Source organism: Podarcis pityusensis (genome assembly GCF_964106645.2).
Source record: "Podarcis pityusensis genome assembly, chromosome: 9".
NCBI lineage: Eukaryota > Metazoa > Chordata > Lepidosauria > Squamata > Lacertidae > Podarcis > Podarcis pityusensis.
Window position 1 is genome coordinate 72,317,194 of NC_138034.1, and position 22,368 is coordinate 72,339,561.

The 22,368-nt window shown below is 46.6% G+C and overlaps 1 protein-coding gene across 1 annotated transcript in view; it reads right to left on the reverse strand.

Annotated features, from left to right (window-relative positions):
- DDRGK1 (DDRGK domain containing 1) overlaps window positions 1-22,368 on the reverse strand; it is a 36,158-nt gene that overhangs the window by 5,157 nt on the left and 8,633 nt on the right. The window contains exons 3-6 of the mRNA XM_081021179.1: window positions 19,083-19,189; window positions 16,991-17,092; window positions 6,374-6,496; window positions 2,019-2,057 (exon numbers count right to left, since the gene is read on the reverse strand). Of these exons, the coding sequence (XP_080877305.1) occupies window positions 2,019-2,057; window positions 6,374-6,496; window positions 16,991-17,092; window positions 19,083-19,189 (371 nt within the window). The remainder of the gene's footprint in view (window positions 1-2,018; window positions 2,058-6,373; window positions 6,497-16,990; window positions 17,093-19,082; window positions 19,190-22,368) is intronic.

A 22,368-nucleotide genomic window follows, 5' to 3' on the forward strand; every position in this document is an offset into this window, starting at 1 on the left:
CTGCGGGAGGCAGTGGAAGACAGGAGTGCCTGGCGTGCTCTGGTCCAGGGGGGTCACGAAGAGTCGGACACGATGAAACAACTACAACTACTATACTATAGCCCTAATGAGCGCAGCGACTCATCTCCAGCAGGTCTTGCTCCCATGAAGCAGGTGCTGAGACTGAAGGTCCCTGCCTTCCCACAGACATCTAAGTCCCCTTCCTCTCCAGGGTTTTCCCCAAGCAATCATAGACTGCGTATGCGTGCAGACAATCTCTCCTCCGCCTTGTTCATGCCTCAGAGGAACAAGCATTCCGGTCCTGCTGAATAGGCTTTTCGCACACATCTGGCTGGCTACTGTGAGAGCAGGAGGCTGGACCAGATGGGTAAATGGCCTGATCCAAGAGAGCTCTTCTTACAGACAGCCGCTGTCCCGCCAACTAGCTAATGCCAAAGCCAGAATCGGTGTTTTGTGCTCTGCTTCTTCAGAAAAGCTTTCAGTTAGCAGCCATCTGACAAAAGGGAAGATCTTCTGCTTTCATTAGGGCTGCGGGGGAGGGATTGCTTCAAGTACGAAACTTGGTGGTTTAAGGCTTTCAGGTTTGAACAGGGAGGGGAAGCAGCGTTCAAGGTTTTATGCAACATTAATTGTGAAAAATGTGCTTTGAGCAGGCAGAGGGTGGGGTGTACGGATTCATTCACCATAGAAACAGGAGAATCATAAGGGAAGGAACTTGACAATACAAGGCAGAGATGAGAATCCTGGACTAATGTTAAGCTGTATATATATATATATATATAATATATGACTATCATCAGTGCAGGTAAGAAAAAATTTTAATTTTAATTTTTATAATCTACAAAACTGTCTTATTTATTTTATAGTACAGAACACTGATTATTGCTTTTGTTTTATGGCTCAATGGTATTGTTAGATAGTAAAATTCATGTTAAATTGCTGGTTTAAGGCATTACTTTCTATGGGAAAGTGTGCCTTCGTTTTGGAATGCTTTGGTTTTGGAACGGACTTCTGGAACCGATTAAGTTTGAGAACCAAGGTACCACTGTATTGTGTGGGTGAGGTGGGTGTTCCCCTCAAATACCCCAATCAGTTTTCTTAAAACTTTTTTTTAAAAAAAATCACTGTCAAGTAGGAGGCTTATTTTCCCGAATGCTGACCAATCAGTGCTGTGCATTGCCCCTCTGCTACAAACAGCTTCCCCTGAGCTCAATGATTAAGAGAAGCTTATACAGTCATACCTCGCGTTACAGCTGCTTCAGGTTGCGTTTTTTCGGGTTACAGACCGCCTAAACCCGGAAGTACCGGAACGGGCAACTTCCGGGTTTTGGCGGTCGCGCATGCGCAGAAGCGCTAAATCGCGCTTTGTGCTTGCGCAGAAGTGCCGAATCGCAACCTGCGTGGGTTGCGAACGCTGTGGGTTGCGAACGTGCATCCCACACGGATCACGTTCGCAACCTGAGCGTCCACTGTACAGTCTGACCAAAATGGGGCAAGTCATTGAAACCCTCCTCCCCTGAAAGCTATTGGCCCTTCCTTGCTTGTATTCTCGGATTCCTGCCACCTTTTTTTCTTTCATTCCCCCGGCACCTGGGCTGCACACAGGCTGCAAAGCTCATAGAATCACAGGACTGTACACTTGGAAGGGAATCAAAGGGTCATCTAGCCCAACCCCACACAATGCAGGAACCAGAGCTGGAGAAACCCTGGCAGATGATCATCCAACCTCCGTTTAGAAAACCTCCATTGAAGGAGAGTACCAGGAGCATGTTCTGCAGCTTCAATTTGGGCTTGCAAATGGCAGATACAGATCCCAGTTCTGCTGGCGAACCCGAGTGGTCTCTGCCGCAGACTAAGCTGAGTAGTGAACCCATTTTACAGATGCAGCGCAGACAGTAGCTTACAAGAGACACAACACTTTATGCGTGAGAACGAGGCGCTTTGTCGAACAACAGATGTGCAGCGCAAGGGGATGATATTCATTGTTAAAGGGAAAGAGCAAAAGGAGTATAACCTACCTTGATGTAGTCGAGAAGTTCTGATACGAAGCTGCGGGACTAGGTACAGCAAAAGAAACTATTATTAATCTGATGCTGCTATAGATTATAAAACCAATCTCTGCCTGGATTTCTATGCAAAGGGCCAACCGTGTCAGGGACAGAAGGCCCTCATTGCTTAAGTACGCGTAGTCCCCTTGGAGTTAGGAATGTCCGGGTGGGTAATTCTGCTTTCGGAAAAACTTCTGTCCTGCAACTGACCACCCGGTTTATTGTGGATTTTGTCTGAAATGGCTTAAAAAGCTTTCCACTACCACCAGGAGCTTCCAGGTGTCATGAAATCGGCTCGTGCATGACTTTTGCACAGAAAAGCTCAAGATACACGTTGATTTACCCACGCGTAGTTGCTGTTCTCTGAGACACGTAGAAGATAACAGGATATATTTATCCGAAAGTCTTCAAACTTACACGACACTTTAAAAATTAGCTGATGAAGGTGAATACATCGAAACAGGGCCCTGTCCTGGTTTCAGATCCATAATTGACTTCTGACTTCTGCTCAGTGATTGAAACTAAGACCTCCACGTCGAATCTGACTATGGACTAACATGAACTTGTCTCTATTCATAAATTCTTATTTCTAAATCTCTAACAAATTATTGTGTTATACATATCTTTATGCGTTTGAGTCTGTAATCTCTGTTAGAGTTTGTAATCTCTATTTGGGTTTGTAATCCTTGTCAGAATACATACTTTTGAATGGATCAGTTTTTGTTAAAACTGATTATTTATTTGGGAGTAGGGACTACTACCACTATTGAAACTTACATTGGCCTGAGTTCTTGGTGTGGTTTTTTCTTGGTATATTTAATAACAAGAACTCCAGCTTATTTGACTTTCGTAGATGGCACCACGCAAAAATGTCTCACCTCCTTCTTCTTCTTCAAATCCTTCCTGAAAACCCGCAACTGAAGCAGTTTTGTGTGGCAGCACCTTTGCATGCTTGTTGATTTATTGCTGTCCCCTTGCCTCGGTCTACCCCAGGCATAGGCAAACTCAGCCCTCCAGATGTTTTGGGACTACAATTCCCATCATCCCTAGCTAACAGGACCAGTGGTCAGGGATGATGGGAATTGTAGTCCCAAGACATCTGGGGGGCCGAGTTTGCCTATGCCTGGTCTACCCTCTGGAATTACCTCAACTGGTGAGTCTGTAGGCTCATTGGGGCAGGGACTTCCCCCCTTTCTCTTTGCATATATTTATTTTTAAAGCACCGTGTACACAATCGCAGGAGTGGGCAGACCACTTGGCATATCTCTCCAACGATTTGCGGTACGTTGCTCTGGATTTCCGATTCCCCATCCTTTAACAAGAGCAATGGTTTAAAACCAGTTGATGGTAAAGAATGCTGGGAGCAGGGAGAGAGACAGAGGACCAGGAATGGATTTTCATATGAAAGGCCTTGTGAGCTTGGTTCTGGCACCGACCATACCGGTAAATTCCTGGACTGAGCATATGCTCAGAGGCATAATGTTTCAACTCTTTATTGTACGGCCACCAAATTAAGCCACTATTTTGGAGCAGTCTCAAGGTTTTTTTGTGTGTGTGTGTGTTTATGTACTCAACCGACTTCTTCCTTTTTAAAAAACGAAATTAGACAGACACACAAGAGAGCACCAAAATCCTATAAGGCATTTGTTAAGGACAGCCCCTTGTAACTACTGTATGAACATGTTTTTTATAAAAAAAAATATCTGCATTAAATATGTATTTTTTAAAAAAGAGGATATCATTCTGGGTTCCATATTGGTAGCCGTTAATTTGGATCAGAATCCATAGGGCAAAGGTGTCTATTCAGAAGTAACTCTCTGTGAGTTCAATGGGACTTATTCCCACGTAACTGGGCAGAGAATTGCAGCCTAAGTGCTAAAAATGCAACAATTGTAACACTCACATTTATTTTATTTTATTATTTTATTTTATTTTTTAAATATGCCTGATGTATATGTTTAGAAATACTGGCCAAAATGTTATGGGTCAACAACAAAATGAGGAGAAATAAAGCTACTCTGGAATCTAACATGATAGATATTTATGATAGATTGTTTCTGTACCAGACTGGCTCATCCCTGCCCCAAAACACTGTTTGCGAAATAACAGAATTCATCAAAGATGGCAAGTCTATTTCACAAGCTACCAAAAGACCGTAGGGTATCATCGCCTTGGGGTGGGGTCGAATCACTTTTTCTAATTTGGCGCAGAGAACTTAGTAAATGCAGGAGGTATTAAGTGGTCTGGGCTTTTGTATCAGAACTACTGTAACAGCACTGAGTATCTTTGAGTGAAATCCAATGCAGTCATACTTACGCCCACTGATTTCAGTGGGTCTACTCTGAGTAGGACTATGTTGACCATCGCCCTTTGTAAATAAAACTATGGGGAAAGGACTATCACTTGACCCATAAGCTTGCAATAAAAAAAAAACTTTGGCACAAGAGAAAATGAAGATTCATGCGATGTGACCGTAGAACAGGCAAAGGCAAACTCGGCCTTCCAGATGTTTTGGGACTACAACTCCCATCATCCCTAGCTAACAGGACCAGTGGTCAGGGATGATGGGAGTTGTAGTCCCAAAACATCTGGAGGGCCGAGTTTGCCTACGCCTGCCTTAGAAGGTTGCTACCAACTCAAGATCATTTTTGCTCTTAATAGAGGAAATTGTTTCACACCCTCCCTTCCAGCCGAGTCTGTTCATGTTCCACCTGAGAGCAGAATTTAGCTGGCGGCATTGATGTGCTGCAACAATCGACATGAAAGAGACTTGGGCTGACACTGTGCCTTTTGTTTAATGATTCAATGGCAGCGGGCGCTGAATTACTAAGACTCTACGGTGTTGAATCCTGAACCTTCTGTGCTCCCGGTGCTTATTTTTTTTAGCCTGACATACAGCCAAAGCAGAAGCTGGTGAGAGAAGGGCTGGGCATCTGACCAGTCCAAAAAAGAAAATAATTCTTTTTTGTCCATTTGGCCAGTCAAATCATATAATTGTAGAGTTGGAAAGGCCCCGAAGGTCATCTACCCCAACCCCCTACAACGCAGGAATCTCAAAAAGAATCATAGTATTTTATCAAATTATATGTTTTCTTTTTTAAAAAAAACACAACAATTTAGCATTATGACATCAACCAAAAATAAAATTATCAAGAGGTCTGAGTGTCAGTTACAAACCAAAAGGCAGATAGCAGTTATTGTGCAGTGATACTGCTATTTCCTTTTTTTAAAAAAAGCAATTATTTTATTACAGAGTAATAGTTGTGGTTTTTTTGTTGAAAGACATGTAACCATTTATTTTATTAGCTCCTTACAGAGTCCCCATTTTAAACTTGCAACAGCCCTGAAAAATAATATAGGCTAAGGCAGCCCAAGCATCACCCAAGGAGCATCTTATCCTGGCTCATTATCCTATTTGTTAATTGACATTAGGGGAAAGTTCTCTGCTTTGGACGAAACCGGGCTTCACTCAAACGAGGATACTCATGAAGAAGCCTGCCTGCAGCGGGAAGGCAATTATTCCTAGCTTCATAAATTCTGGTTTACTAAACCGAGAATGATTGTCGCAACTGAGACAGTGACGTTTTGAGGCAGCAAAATTTTTCAGCAGAGGGCCAGTCCACTGTCCCTCAGATCTTGTGGGGGGCCGGACTATATTTTGAAGAAAAAATGAACGAATTCCTATGCCCCACAAATAACCCAGAGACGCACTTTAAATAAAAGGACACATTCTACTCATGTAAAAACACGCTGATTCCTGGACCGTCCGCGGTCCGGATTTAGAAGGTGATTGGGCCAGATTCGGCCCCTGGGCCTTAGTTTGCCTACCCATGTTTTGGGGGATACCTGATAATATTGGACCGCAGTCAAATAACAAGTGGGTTGGCTGACCATCCAATTAACACTATCCAACTGACCCATTGGCTGAAATGCCATTACTAACTGGGAGTCACTTTGATCCGATTCTTAAGTATCTTTGCTTTTAGGAACTTGACTTCTTCCTAACGTGCCGTAGTCCTTCATCTAAATGGGGCTCTTTGGCCTCATGTCCTGCGCCAATCTAATAATTCCACCTCCCGCAGCTGACATGCCGTGACCCTCTCTCTGACGGACATGGATATGACCTGGAAAAAAAAGCCTTCTGAGCCCTGAACTCTTTGGGGTGAAGTCAGCCAAGTCAAGACTCAAAGTAGACCCATGGAAATTGCAACTTAGTCTAATCAAGTGTCTGCCATAGCTGGATCCAACCTTTTGTATCTATTCAAGAGAAGCACCCGCAACTATCCCACAAGCCGGTCGTCGCACTCCAGCCCGGCCAAACCTACCTCTTCTTCGGTCATGCCTTCATCCTCTCCCTCTTCTTCCACCACAAAACTCTCCTTCAGCTTCAGGTATTCCTCATATTCCCGCTTCTCCTCTTCCTCTTTCGCCTTCTTCTTTTCTTCTTCCTGCAAAGCGAGGGAAGACAGAACTGCATTATTTAATGGCGCATTGTTATATTTTTGCAAAGTGCTTCCTGCCGCCTGGACCCACCTCAGGACGGCTTACGGGCAGCCAGTCACTTGCGAGACATCCTTTATATTAGTAGTGTTATACTTCTTTATATCCTGCCTTTCCCCAGACCCTGGGACTCGAGGCGGCTCACACAAATTCAAACGCCGCAGCTCCAAATACACAAAAGCCCCAAACTTGTAAAAGATAATAGTCGGAAACCAATTAAGCAGAATTTAAAACAATGCAGATTATAAAACCTTGGTGGTAGCAAGCAGCTAATCAAACGAACAACAGCAGTCATAATGAATCAAACGGATTGCTGTAAAACAAGGGTCAGCAAACCTTTCCAGCAGGGGGCCAGTCCACTGTCCCTCAGACCTTGTGGGGGGCCGGACTATATTTTGAAAAAATATATATGAACGAATTCCTATGCCCCACAAATAACCCAGAGATGCATTTTAAATAAAAGCACACATTCTACTCATGTAAAAACACCAGGCAGGCCCCACAAATAACCCAGAGATGCATTTAAAATAAAAGGGCACAGTCTACTCATGTAAAAACATGCTGATTCCCGGACCGTCCATGGGCCGGATTTAGAAGGCGATTGGGCCGGATCCGGCCCCCAGGCCTTAGTTTGCCTACCCATGCTGTAAAACAACGGGAAATCAACCAACTGCCAATGCCAGTGTTAGAGCAAAACTCGCTTTAACTGTATCAGAGGGATTTCTGTAATAGAGACGATTGTCTTATATATAATACAGGAGAAAAGGTTGTGAACGAAAACACTGTGGAGGTATGGGTGGGAAGTCAAAACATGAAGCTATTTAATTTGAAGTCAGTTTGTAAAAAATTGGAAATTCAATAAAAATTATATTATTTTTTAAAAGAACTCGGAGGAAATCTGTTTTTGAATTCCAGTAATAGGTCAGTAAGGGAAAGGGTTCAAAAAAGGAAAGCAATGCAGTCGAAAGGGCCGTGGCAGACAGTCTCGGGTGCAAATCTCAACATCTGCAGGTTGTGCTAGGAAAGACTTCCTGCCTGAAACCCTGGAGAGGCATGACTGGTCAGCGTGAGAAGGACCAAACTAGATGGACCAAGAATCTGACTTGATTTAAGGCAGCTCCCTGGGATTTCTCATCGACACGGCTCCTGCTTACCTTGCTAAGGGGACAGTGTTCCAGTTCCCCAGGAGGAGAGGCAGGCCGGGGAGACAGTTCCAGAGAACCCTCCTCTGTTTCGAACTCTTCATTTTAGCAAGCTGACTCTTGAGAAGTTCAGTTTCTAGAACTGCTCACCTCCATGCGCTGGCTCAGACCAAAAGGGAAACCAACGGTCTTATAGACAAAACAGCACTGCCAATTTGCATGAGGCCGTCTCTAATCATTCGCAGAGAAGAGGAAGTCCCCACCCCTCAAGCCAAGGTATCATTTCCACCCCCCAGTTATCAGATTTGACCACGATTTGGCGCAAGAGTGCAAGTTAATTTCTCAAATCCACAAAGATGCAACCTCTGTTCCAATGGCACAACCAGCCCTCTAAAACCATAGAATTGGAGAGTTGGAAGGGATCCCAAGGATCAAATATTACAGCCCCCTACAATGCAGGAATCTCAGCTAAAACATCCATGACAGATGGCCATCGAACCTCATTTTAGAAGCCCCCCATGAAGGCGAGTCCACCACGTCCCTTCCACAGTCAAACAGCTCTTACCATCAGAAAGTTCTATCTGATATTTAGTGGGAATCTCCTTTCTTGTGATTTCAGCCATTGGTTCAAGCCCTACTCCTCCAGAGCAGCAGAAAACAAGCTTGTTCCCTCTTCCATTTGACAGCCCCTGAGATATTTGAAGATGGCTATCATATCTCCTCTCAGTCTGCTCTTTTCCAGGCTAAACAGACCCAACTCCCTCAACTGTTCCTCATAAGGCCTGGTTTCCAGACTCTGGATCATCTTGGTTTCCCTCTTCGTGGGGGAACATGAGAAAATTATTTAATAATAATAATAATAATAAAATTTATTTATACCCCGCCCTCCCCGGCCAGAGCTGGGCTCAGGGCGGCTAACACCTGTAAAATTACAGTAAAAACATAATAGGGGGGAAAAAACCAATTTAAAATACAGGTTAAAATGCAATTTAAAATGCAGCCTCATTTTAGTAATAGCCCACAGATCAAAACCATAAGGGGAGGGAAACATAAGGGTCAGACTGAGTCCAAACCAAAGGCCAGGTGGAACAGCTCTGTCTTGCAGGCCCTGCGGAAAGATGTCAAGTCCCGCAGGGCCCTGGTCTCTTGGGACAGAGCGTTCCACCAAGTCGGGGCAAGTACTGAAAAGGCCCTGGCCCTAGTTGAGACCAATCTAACCTCCTTGCGACCTGGGACCTCCAAAATGTTGTCATTTGTGGACAACATACTGCTTAACATGCCAAAACAGGTTTCTAAACAGATTGCAAGCTGTAAAAACCTGTTACACAAACATTTAAGCACCCGCAATTAAAACATGCAGTGAATCTCACTGCAACAGACAAAAGATGGAGAACTTGCGGCACTGCAGTTGCTTCCATACTCCGACACCCACCATCCCTGACAAGATCCATTAGCCATGCTGGCTGGCGCTGATGGGAGTTGGCTTCTAACACTACCTTAGGGCCACCAGCAAGTTTTCCATCCCTGCAATTAAATGTAAAGGTAAAGGGATCCCTGACCGTTAAGTCCAGTCGCAGACGAATCTGGGGTTGTGATGCTCATCTCGCTTTATTGGCCGAGGGAGCTGGTGTACAGCTTCCGAGTCATGTGGCCAACATGACTAAGCCACTTCTGGCGAACCAGAGCAGCGCACGGAAACACCATTCACCTTCCCGCCAGAGTGATACCTATTTATCTACTTGCACTTTGACAGGCTTTTGAACTGCTAGGTGGGCAGGAGCAGGGACCGAGCAACAGGAGCTCACCCCTTCGCGGGGATTCGAACCGCCAATCTTCTGATCAGCAAGCCCTAGGCTCTGTGGTTTAAATGTAGGTGGCAATTAAAACAGAAGAGCCAGGCCAGTATATCGAGGGGATGCCTGCATAATTTGTTAAGAGCCTTTATTCTCCTTTCAAACCAATAAGCTGCATTCAAATGTTATTGATATAAAATTGGGTTTGCATGTAAAAAAACAAAACCCGGGGAGTGTGTATAACACAAGGGAGGCTTTTCGGCAGCAGCACGTCGCAAGGAGTTGAAGCTCTGCAACGTGAGATATTTGCTCTCGCTGATCAGGTGTCTGTGGTAAACCATTTCCTCCAACAAGAAAACTCCACGGGCGAAAGGTAAATTCCCAGGGCTGCTGCATGCTGAAGCAACGGGCGGTTGTGGGGTGGAAGCATCTATCGGGGCCGCTGGGGATTTTGAGAGGAAACAAAGCAATTTAAAAATATACATTTTGGTTTTTTCAAATGCCAGAAAAGACTTGTGGAAAAGACTGCGTGAGAGTGTGCATGAATGCTCAAAATCAGTGCTCCCCTTCCCCTCTAATAGCCTGACCAAGAAAATGCAAGAATAACGGAAGCCCAGGCTAGAAAATGAATGCAAAATAATTACTCCCGGCTAGTTTTTATCAGCCACGAGGGCAGAGGGCACAGATTGCTACCCAGTCCGAACCATGCCCTCCTGTTCATGCCCTTGAGCCATGCTAACGGAAACTTAATCGACACAACAGAACTAGGCAGAACTATGGACGCCTCTTGAGATTCATCTGCCGCAACAGTAGACTCAAGGTCTTGGTGGAACCAAGTGATTTAATCTCTAAAATGCTTTGCAAAGAAGTCACAGCAAGCCCCCGTTGATAACTGTGGGCAAAAGGGCCCGTGCCACCCAGAAAATTTCTGCTAAGTGGCATTTCTTTGTTGCATTGCCTTTGCTGCCACGGAGTAGGCGCGATATTGAGCACTCCCCAGCGTTTGACTGCATTTGTCTAGTTTTTCTGTAATTGCGTCCAAGCTGTCTCCCGGCTTGTTTCATTGCCCTGAGCTCCGGTATATGCTAAGGCGCTGTGGTCTAAACCACTTAGCTTCTTGGGCTTGGCGATCAGAAGGTCGGCGGTTCAAATCCCCACAACGGAGTGAGCTCCCGTTGCTCTGTCCCAGCTCCTAACAACCTAGCATTTCAAAAGCACACCCGTGCAAGTAGATAAATAGGTACCGCTGGGGTGGGAAGGTAAACGACGTTTCTGTGTGCTCTGGTTTCTGTCACGGTGTTCTGTTGCACCAGAAGTGATTTAGTCATGCTGGCTGCATGACCCGGAAAGCTGTCTGTGGACAAATGCTGGATCCCTTGGCCTGAAAGCAAGATGAGCGCCGCAACCCCAGTCGCCTTTGACTGGACTTAAACGTCCAGGGTTCCTTTACCTTTACCCAAGTGGGCCCTATAAAGCAGGAGAGGACACTTGGGGTGATTGTATCAGTAGCCCAAGCTGCCTGTAAGTCAGCTGGATCCATCAACCTCTGAGGGTGGGCCATATAATAATAAATAATAATAAATTTTATTTATACCCCGCCCTCCCTAGCCAGAGCCGGGCTCAGGGCAGCTAACACCAGTAAAATTACAGCAAAAACATAATAGGGAAAAAAAAACCCAATTTAAAATACAGGTCAAAACGCAATTTAAAATGCAGCCTCATTTTAAAAGTAGCCCATAGATCAAAACCATAAGGGGAGGGAAACATAAGGGTCAGACTGAGTCCAAACCAAAGGCCTGGTGGAACAGCTCTGTCTTGCAGGCCCTGTGGAAAGATGTCAAGTCCCGCAGGGCCCTAGTCTCTTGTGACAGAGCGTTCCACCAAGTCGGGGCCAGTACTGAAAAGGCCCTGGCCTTAGTTGAGACCAATCTAACCACCTTGTGGCTTGGGACCTCCAAAGTGTTGTCATTTGTGGACCTTAAGGTTCTCTGCAGGGCATACCGGGAGAGGCGGTCCCGTAGGTACGTGGGTCCTAGGCCGATCTGAATGCCTAAATCTCACCAGGAAGTGATCCAACTATGACAAGTGACTGATGCAACCCCCACCCCACCTCCCACTTTCAGATTATCTTCTGAATAATCTCGAGATCCAGAGTGTGGCCTGCCACATGAGTCAGGCCAATGACATGTTGGGACCACCATCTTGGGATGGACATTGAAGCCCCTAAGAACCAACACTGGGAGTCCTCAACACCATCTCTGTCAGCTCAGGCAGGGAGACTGCCGGGCAGAGGGGCAGGCGGCAAACCAGCAGAATCCCTAATCTGTCCCAATTACCCTATGCCAAATGCAACAGGAAGTGGACAGGAATCCTGGAGAGAAAGAGAGAGACAGAGAGAGAGGATTTCTGTGGATCACAAAAACTCCCTGTTCGCCACCCTTAAGTCTGTTCTGATGCTGGACAGAGCACCCAGTTGGGCATAGCTGGGTGAGACCACTTCTTCCCTGCTCACCCACCCGGGCCTCGGTAATACAGACCGGGGCAGCCTCCTCATCCACAATCAAATTATGGATAAGGGAGGTCTTATTCAAGACCGACCTGGTGTTCATAAGAGGCAGTCGTAGACCGGAGGACAGGCAGATAGGATGACCCCAATTCCCCTCCTCAATGGAGATCCCCACCTCCCACACGATACTTTCCTTTACCCAGAACCACTATGTTTCAATGGAATTCAAATTGCCATACGATAAAACACAATATAGAGGAATAAAAGAAGAAGCAATAAATTTGCAGTTAAAAACAGGGCATTAAAATTGCTACAACAGGCGGGAAAATCATTAAGTAGTCGGCCAAGGCCTTCGACTCTTTTCAGGTGGTTTGTGGCGGGGAGCGGAGAGTGAAGTTTGGGAACCACTGGCCTGATTTATTTATTTTTAAAGCAAGAAACAAGTTTCGAACGGTTAAGCAAGCTGAACCAACGTATGAAAACCAAAACTTCCCTTTGACACTTCTATTGGCTAGCCTCTCCCTTCTCTACTTTGGAATCAGCAAGGAATCTAAATTTTGCATTGCAAACAGACAACTGTTCATTAAAGGCTTTTGCAAACGTGAACAAAGAAAGAAGAACCTGGAAATGCTTTAGTTTTGCTTGGTAAGAGGGGATTTCCCCCCTGCTTTGAGGAAGTTAAGAAAATAGTCTGAGACTAAGCAATGCAAAGCTCAGTTTGAAGCAAGTGATTCCTGCGATCTCCCGTGGAAACTCAGGCAAAGCAAACCGGTTTTCCGCATGGAAGTTTTCTGCACCTTATTACCAGTTGCAAACAGATCGCGTTATCTCTCCATTCCTTATGCGATTTGCACCCCGCTGACTTATCCGTTAAGTCGCCAGCTTAGCGGTAAATAGCGGGTTTTGCTCGCAGAAAGTCCCAGGTTGACACAATCTTTATTTATTTGGATCATTTCTATACAGTGGTGCCCCGCAAGACGAATGCCTCGCAAGACGAAAAACTCGCTAGACGAAAGAGTTTTCCGTTTTTTGAGTCGTTCCGCAAGACGAATTTCCCTATGGGCTTGCTTCGCAAGACGAAATGTCTTGCGAGTTTGTTTCCTTTTTCTTAAAGCCGCTAAGCCGTTAATAGCCGCTAAGCCGTTAATAGCCGCTAAGCCGCTAATAGCCGTGCTTCGCAAGACGAAAAAACCGCAAGACGAAGAGACTCGCGGAACGGATTAATTTCGTCTTGCGAGGCACCACTGTACTGCTTCACCAACAGACAGCACTGGGCTTAGAGAGCACAAGAAGTCAGCAGGAACAACCACCAGTCCCACCCAGATTGGGCAGAGGTCAGGGATGATGGGAGTTGTAGTCTAACAACATCGGGCAAGTGTCAGCTTGGCCACCACTGGCTTTGAAGAGCCATCTGCCCGATCCCATGTGTTTGTGCACACTTGCACCGAGGGCACCCTCTTGCACACACTATGCTGTCCTGTAAGATATAATGATGACACAACCTTGATGGCAGAAAGTGAGGAGGAATTCAAGAACCTTTCAATGAGGGTGAAAGAGGAGAGCACAAACTATGGTCTGAAGCGCAACATCCAAAAAACGAAGATCATGGCCACTGGGCCCATCACCTCCTGGCAAATATAAGGGGAAGAAATGGAGGCAGTGAGAGATTTTACTTTCTTGGGCTCCATGATCACTGCAGATAGTGACAGCAGCCACAAAATTAAAAGACGCCTGCTTCTTGGGTGAAAAGCGATGACAAACTGATCCATTCTGAAGGAAATCAGCCCTGAGTGCTCACTGGAAGGACAGATCCTGAAGCTGAGGCTCCAAGACTTTGGCCACCTCATGAGAAGAGAAGACTCCCTGGAAAAGACCCTGATGTTGGGAAAGATGGAGAGCACAAGGAGAAGGGGACGACACAGGATGAGATGGTGGGACAGTGTTCTCGAAGCTACGAACATGAGTTTGACCAAACTGCGGGAGGCAGTGGAAGACAGGAGTGCCTGTCGTGCTTTGGTCCATGGGGTCACGAAGAGTTGGACACGACTAAATGACTAAACAACAGCAACAACAACAAAATATACTGAATCCATGAAATATGGCTGGTGCTGCAGCTGCTGTCTCGCTGGGGGTGGGAGTTGAGAGACTAAGGGGAAGGCTGCCTGCTCGTGTGGGACATGAAGAACAAGGGGTGTAGGGGGGAAGTCTGTAGCTCAGTGGCAAAGAATCCGTAGGCCTGCAGAAGGTCCCAAGATCAACCCCCAGCGTCTGAAGGTGGGGCTGGAAGACCCTTACCTGAAACCCTGGAGAGCTGCTGCCAGTCCGTGCAGACAATACTAACTAGACCAAAGGTCTTACTCCTGTGTGTGTGTGTTTCTCAGTTTTGTGCAAGCCTTAAGCGCCCAAATTTCCCATGCAATACTGCTTGGCATTAGTCAACGTCTATGCAATTCTCTCATTTTCTCTCTCTCTCTGAGTGTGTGTGTACGTATGTATAAATATATACAGCCGAACCTTGGAAATCGAACGGAATCCGTTCCAGAAGTCCGTTCGACTTCCAAAACGTTTGAAAACCAAATCGCGGCTTCTGATCGGCTGCAGGAAGCTCCTGCAGCCGATCAGAAGCCGCGGAAGCCCTGTCGGACGTTCGGGTTCCAAAAGAACGTTCGCTAACCGGAACAACCACTTCCGGGTTTGCGTCATTCAGGAGCCAAAACGTTCCAGGGCGTTCGGGATCCAAGGTACAACTGTATAATATATATATATGTGGGTGGGTGTACAGACACCCACACATGAAATTTAAGGTGTCTTGCGGCATAGAGGCAAAGATTGAGCTGAGAGCAGGAAGTGCCCAATACAATCGCACCTCGCTCATAAACCCGCCAGACGATTTCACACAACCCACTCTTTCTCAGCCTCCCCCCGCCCCCATCTGAAATGTGAGAGTAAGAAGGATTTTCTTTTGCAGGGCTGCAGAGCGAAGCATTTTGAGGGTATTACGAAACCTCCGTAACTGCAGGCATTTATATAACTTGATGAAGAAACGGTGCCCTGAATATGCTCCTGCGTTCTCGCTCTCTCTCCCCCTGATCCCTTTTATCTTGTGCGTCATTTCTATTAAGAATGTGAGCCTGCGTGTCGCTTTTCAATCAAGCACCTAAAAAAAACTTAAGGTGTTGTACAAAGAACAACAGCAACAACAGCAACCCTTTTTTAGTGTCTCCCAACTTATGAAGTGCCGGCCTGGCTGTAAGCACACAAAGTTTTTGAAGAAGCGACTGGAACCTGGATCAGGACAAAGCGGGCCTATGTAGTCCAACCTCTTGGTCTTATGATTGACAGCCAGATCCCTGCGGGAAGGCCCACAAACAGGACCCGGGTGCAACAGAACTCTCCGTGCTTCTGCGTCTTCCACTTGTGATTCCCACCAGAGCACAGCCATTGGAACTAGTAGCGAGCATCCGACCCAGACTCTGCATTCATCCTCTGAGTCCCTTCTCCATGTGCCTCCTCCGCGAGAGGTCAGGAGGGTGGCAACACAAGAACGGGGCCTTTACTGCAGTGGCTCCCCGTTTGTGGGATGCTCTCCCCAGGGGGGCTCGCCTGGCGCCTTCATTACATATCTTCTGGTGCCAGGCGAAAGCATTCCTCTTTAACCAGGCCTTGGGTTGATTAATATTCTACTGCCTCTTAAATGTGTTTGTGGGAGGGGGTAAAGTTTTGTTGTTTCTGTTTAACTATTTATTTGTGCTTTTACCTAGTATTTTTATCTTGTGAGCTTCCCTGAAATCTTATGATGAAGGGCGACACATCATCACCATGATCATTTGTCCAATCCTCTTTCAAAGCTGTCCAAGTTGGAGACAATCGCCAAGTAAAATTATGACACATATCGCAGTACAATCACATCTTAGGTGTGTGATTTCAACCATGCGCAGCTGAAAGCTGTGTGATGGCTTGGGACTCTGGCTCGGAACCAGAGGAGTCTCAGTCTGTACCAGATCCTTTGCCTCAGGCATCATCTGAACCAAGTCTGGGGCCTGATCCTGAAGAGTCCCAGTCTGCACAGGTTCCCCTGCAACAAACTCCAGCTGGGCCGAGTCAGGGGCCTGAGCCTGCCCTGGCTCCAGATGCGGGGATGACCTCGTTGCCTTCAGCTGGGCCATCACTTACAGCTGCTCCACTACCAGTTGGGTCAGGGGAGGCTGAGGCAGCCCCTGGGTCTAGTAACCCACTGACGTCTACCGAGCTGCAGAGACTCAGGTCTGAGAGAAGGAGAGACTTGATTACTCTCAGGAGGAGTCCTCACCTTTGGGTGAGACAGGGATGTGAGTCACCGGGGAATCAGGACCGGCCGTTACCCCAACAAAGATAAAAGGCTGTCGGACCCCGCCCCAGGTTGCGGGAGCAATATTGCTGTATGGAGATCTGCCTGAGATCCTGTACTTGTCCTTGCCTGGTTTCCTGCCTCGCGGAACCCTTGGATTTGGGACCGCACCTGGACTGCGTTGCTCGGATTAACCCCCGGGCCCAGCACAAGCTGGCTGAAAGTGCACAAGTTAAATCCAAGCTAGGGAAAAAACTTAAAGGTTCAGCCCGCTGGCTCTAGGATGCTTTTGCAAGGCCATCTGAATTCTCAAGAGATCTTGAGTGAGCATCCCCGGCCTTCGATCACCCCACAAGCAAGGCAGAGACCTCAAAAGCTTTGCACCAGCAGTGCGGGGCATTCTTTCTCTCTCCCCTTCGCTTGCTAGCCAAGGGTTTGAGACTACGCAATTTCCATGGATACATGGAACCCTTTGAACTGAACCCCTGTTTAAGATGAATTGTATATTTATATTTTTGCCTTTTCTCCGGAAAGCTCCTGGTGGCATACCAGCATGTCCCAAGCAGCCTCCTCTCTGGTGGTTTATTATCTGATGTCTTTGCACCAGGTCCCCACATGGGACGTTTCTGAATTCACAGCACACCCGTCTCAAATCCCAATCCTTTTGCCCCTACCTGCTTTTCCTCCTCCAGGCGCAGTCGCTCGTCCTCTTTGCGCCGCTCCTCCTCTCGCTTCTGCTCAAGCTTCTTCCGTTCCTCCCGTTCCGCATCTTCGGCCTTTGGAAATTGGGGAGCAGGGAGAAAAAAGCGAGTGTTATTCTCTGGCAAGTTTGCAAGCTAAGTCCACCTACCTGCTACCTAACCACCTAACACACGTACACACACATGCATGTAGGGCATGTGACCCAAGTACATCAGACAGGAGTGGGGAGGGAACCTTTCTCAGTCCAGGGGCCAGATTCCCTTCTGAGTAACCTCCCAAGGGCCGCATTCCATCGGTGGGCGGGGCCAGAGGCAAAAGGAGGCGGAGCCACAAACGTAAACGTGACCTTTGTGCAGAAGGCTGGTCTGTAGGCACACTCAAACAGCCTCCATCCCAGCCAGAGACACGGCCAGAGTCCAAGGACACATTCCAGGCCTGCAAAACCACTTGGCGAGACGAGCAGGGCTTGTGATGTGCGTGGCTTTGAAGGGCCAGGCAAGAAGGTCTGGCGGTCCACGCCCAGCCCCTGCTTCTCCAACCTTGACCAGAAGATCATCTCCACCCATATCAACCTTCCCGGTTGGTTCTTGTAATCAGAAAGCCCTCTTAGTGGAGCCACCTCTTTGTGCTGCCTAGGTTTTGGCCCACCCGGGGCCTTCTCAGTTGTGGCCCCGTCCCCTTGGCAAAGTACCTCTGCCCCCCTTTGTTTATTTAATTTTATTTTTTGCATTTATATCCCACCTTTCTTCCAAGGAGCTCAAAGTTGGTGCACATGGTTCCCTTCCTCCCCACTTTATCCTCACAACAAGGCAGGCGAGGCTGAAAGACTGTTGCTGGCCCAAAGGCAGTTTTTTTACCTTTGTAACATGGGCTAATTTTTGCACACACTCATTTCCTTTCATTTCCAGGGGAAATGAGACATGGTGCTGACCGTCAGACAAGGGCTTTTCCCACCCGCCTTGCCTTCAGAACCGAGTTGCTGCCATGGGCCTTATGTCTCTGTGTCTTTTATGAACCGAGCGGAAGACTATGAGTCATGGAGGTGGGGAGAGAGAGCATGTGAATTCAGCAGTGCTTCGTTCGTTTTTGGTTGCTAGTTTGCTAATGTTGCAAACATTGTTTCATGGGTTATTTGTGCTGTGATGCTTTGCAAGTCTTATAGTACGACTTTTGCTGTGGTTGTGCTTATTTTAAAGCAGCATAGAAATATATGCATCTGAAGGCAGCCCTGTATGGGCAAGTTTTCCATGTTTAATGTTTCGTGGTTCTTTCATATTCTGCTGGAAACTGCCCAGAGTGGCTGGGGCAACCCAATCAGATGGGCAGTATAGAAGAAGAAGAAGAAGAAGAAGAAGAAGAAGAAGAAGAAGAAGAAGAAGAAGAAATTACTAGCTCTGAGATGGAAGGAAGAGACAACCCTGACCAGAGTGGAATGGCAAATGAAGTTGATGGACTATGCCAAAATGGCAAAATTAAATGGGAAGCTGAGGAATCAAGAAGACAAGAAATTTTAAAAAGAATGGGAAATGTTTATAATGTATATACAAAATCATTGTAAACAGGTCAAAACCTTAGGAGGATTTTAAATACACTTGTAATGCAACAGAACAGATAGATAATCTAGGAAGATGAAAAATTGGAGAAGTACTGATACACAGTTGAAAATAGAATCAATAGGACCCACGGAAGGTTTGGGGGGAAGTCAGGAGATTCAGAGCAATATCGATATTTGGATTTTGTACTGTTTTGTGTTGTACGTTTATATTTTGGGAAATCAAATAAAATATTTATTTAATACTAATGATAATAATAATATTAATAATAATAATAGTGGAATGAAACGAAATACACTCACAAAGCTCTCTCTATCCCCCATCCAGACAAGTATCACATTCCAGCCACGCAAAAGCGGTTCGGGTACAAATAAAGGCTTGTGAGGTGTCTGCCTTGGAGGGAGTCACGCAAACCAGGTCCATGAAGGGGGAATCCTGCAGGGCTGCGATTGGCCTGCAAGCAAGCCTGAAGTTCCTTATCCCTACTTTGCAAACTCTGGAGAACACTCACCTCCCGTTGAGCCTTCCTGGCTTGCTTCTCCTCTAGCTTCCGCTGTTTCTTTGCTCCAACCTTCCCAGAAAACTGAGATTCAGCCGCTTCGGCTCCATCGTTCTCCTCTGCATAAGGATATTAAATGATTAAGAAGAGAAAATGAAAAAGTAACGAGAGAGAGCCCATTATCAAAGGGATCGCACAACAGGGGGCCAACTTTGCTGGCTCCTACCTGTCTTTCAGGAAGCTTCTTAAGTCTTTCCTGGGGGCTGGGACGTGATGCTATTCATGCGCGAAAGATTCTGATTTTAGGCTATTTATATAGGGTAGTTATAAATTGTTCATCTGTTTCGCTGAATATTTATTGCCGGCTCCTTAGAGAACCTTTGAATGGGTTGGAGGGGAATCTATCTTAACACAAAAAATATTGGCGTTAGGGCTGGGCGATACCTGGTTTTTGACATCATGATGTATCACCAGGTAAACATTGCAAAAAATACCAATATGGCATGATGTCTGAAATAAGGATGGGGCTATGCAGAGGACTTCACGGTTTCCCCAGCACCATGATTTCTTCATAGTGCACACACGCACATCATGATACGCGATATATTGCAGAGTTAGAAATTATGAAACCCCGATCACAATATGGACTTCAAACTGGTTTTGGATATTGATGTATCACCCAACCCTAATCAGATGATGGACAGAGAGAATGACCTGAATCAGGAGGCAAAGATTCAGGACTCCAAGAAACGATAACTCTTGAACATACTTGGGAATTGGGAAGAGGGCAGCAAGGCTTAACTAATAACACTTTACTCCTTATCAGTTGTGAGCTGGTTGTGGAGTGGGAGACCTGGAAAAGAAGGCTGGCTGCATTGGGAGGAGTCTGAACCCGGTTCATAACAGGTTGCAGCTTCCCAAACTAGAGGGGTTCATATTCTGAACCCCCAGTTCTGAAATATGCCTGCATCACTATAGGAAACCTGCCCTGTTGCGACGACTGGTTCTGTGTTCTTCTTTCTGTTCAGAGATTCTGGCATTTGCAACACAAGGCCAAAGGAGACCCTAAGGCGATGTGTGGCTTAACTGTGTGTGTGTTGGGGTGTGTGTATTTGCCCCTGAACGAAGGGTGTATTCAAGTGTGATCCTGACTCTTGCAGGGTCCGTGTATGAGGGACTCTCACCCTTACTGTTGCCACTCTCATCAGATGACCCCACAACACAATCAGAAAGTTAGGCTGCCACTTATTCCCAAATGAGATTTTGGTGTAACACTAAACTGTGGTTTAACATCCACAAGCCTTCTCTGTCTTCTCTCCTCCCACAGAACAGCTGCGAGGAGGAGGATGGAAGCGCCTGCTTCCGTTTTCAACTAACCAACGTTTGCTACATCCGAACCAGGATCTGAAGTTAGATTTAACCATGGTTTATCCAGATGTAAACCATGGTTTATGCAAGGTTCAAAGTCTGACAAGCTGCTGCCAGGGGACGGGGTGGTGGGAAGCTTCCAGTCTCCTTGTTGCAACCGCAAGGGAGGAGCCTACAAGCCCAAAGCTAAATTATGTAGCTACAGGTGGGGAAGTGAACTTCCAGATGTTGTGGATTCAAACTCCCATCTGCCTCAGCAGGCATGGTCAGTGACCAAGGATGATGGAAACTGCACTCCAAAAATATCAGGAGAGACACAGGTTCCCCATACGTGCATAATAATAATAATAATAATAATTTTATTATTTATACCCCGCCCATCTGGCTGTGTTTCCTCAGCCACTCTGGACGGCTCCCAACAGAACACTAAAGACAGACTAAAACTTCAAACGTTAAAAACTTCCCTAAACAGCTGTTCCTTATGAACTAGGTCAAAATATTTTTTACTTTGCAACGTGTCTGACAATATCGAGCAGCCATGGTCAAAAAGCAGGGAGCCAACTTATGGCATTGGCCTGGTCAGCGGGCAAGTGACTCAAGCCTAATGCAGCCTCGACTCAATCCCCAGTGGTGAACTCCTTCGCTGAACTGAAAGATTCAACACAAGCAGCGCCGTGCCTCCGAGATTACTTCAATGGGTTTGGTAATTTGACAGAAATTATAAGCAGCCTGGCCTGAAAACATCAAAAGCGCTTTTTTCTTATTTCACTCTTTTTGAAATGCCTTCGCACTTCAAAGAGTTCCACCCCAAGTTGAAAAGTTCAGAGCTGTCAATTTGCCATCTGTGCGCTGCTAAAACGCAATCGTGAATTCAACAGGCGAACGGATCGTGCAGATCAAAGACGAGGCTCTGCCACTTTCAAAGTGGGAAAGCACAGTCCCCTTTCAAAGAGGGAAGGCAAGCTTGCACGCTTTTTATGTGCTACCAATTTCGCAGCAAAGAAAGCACCTTCCATTCCAGCGGTTGTGCAAGTTCCCATCAACAGAACTGTTTCAGGCCGCGGGGCAAGCTGGCTGCAGTGGCAAGGACTTCTCAGTGTGGAGTTATCAACATAACCAATGGCTCCTGATCTACATTAACCCATGACTCCCTCCCCTAGGAACTTCTCTTACTGACTCTATGTATATGCTGGGAGCCACCATCTCCCATCTCTGGAGCAGGGAAATCTTTTTTTTCAGCCCGAGGGCCGCAATTCCATTGGAGGAACATTCCGGGGGCCACATGGCAGGGTGAAGGAAGGAATATGTGCTTTTAAAGCCCTGAACAGCCTTGGTCCAGTACACCTGAAGGAGCGTCTCCACCTCCATCATTCTGCCCGGATGCTGAGGTCCAGCTCCGAGGGCCTTCTGGCGGTTCCCTCACTACGAGAAGCCAAGTTACAGGGAACCAGGCAGAGGGCCTTCTTGGTAGTGGTGCCCGCCCTGTGGAACGCCCTCCCACCAGATGTCAAAGAGAAAAATAATTACCAAACTTTTAGAAGACATCTGGAGGCAGCCTTGTTTAGGGAAGCTTTTAATGTTTAATAGGTTACTGTATTTTAGTGTTCTGTTGGAAGCCGCCCAGAGTGGCTGGGGAAACCCAGCCAGATGGGCGGGGTATAAATAATAAATAATAATAATAATAATTTAAAATGTACCTTTCTACGGTAGGCTATTTTGAACACACTTTCCCATGCACCCTCTCTATCTTCCACCCAGAGAAGCAAGAAGCATGGCCAGAGCTCAAGGGTACTTTCCAGCCAGGCAAAAACACCCAAGGAGGATGTGAGGCAAAGCAGGTGAGGGAGCGTGGCCTGGGGAAGAGGGTGTGGCTGAGGCATGTGGCCTGGGGAGAACTGCAAGATCCATTTCCTATCCCACATTCAAACTC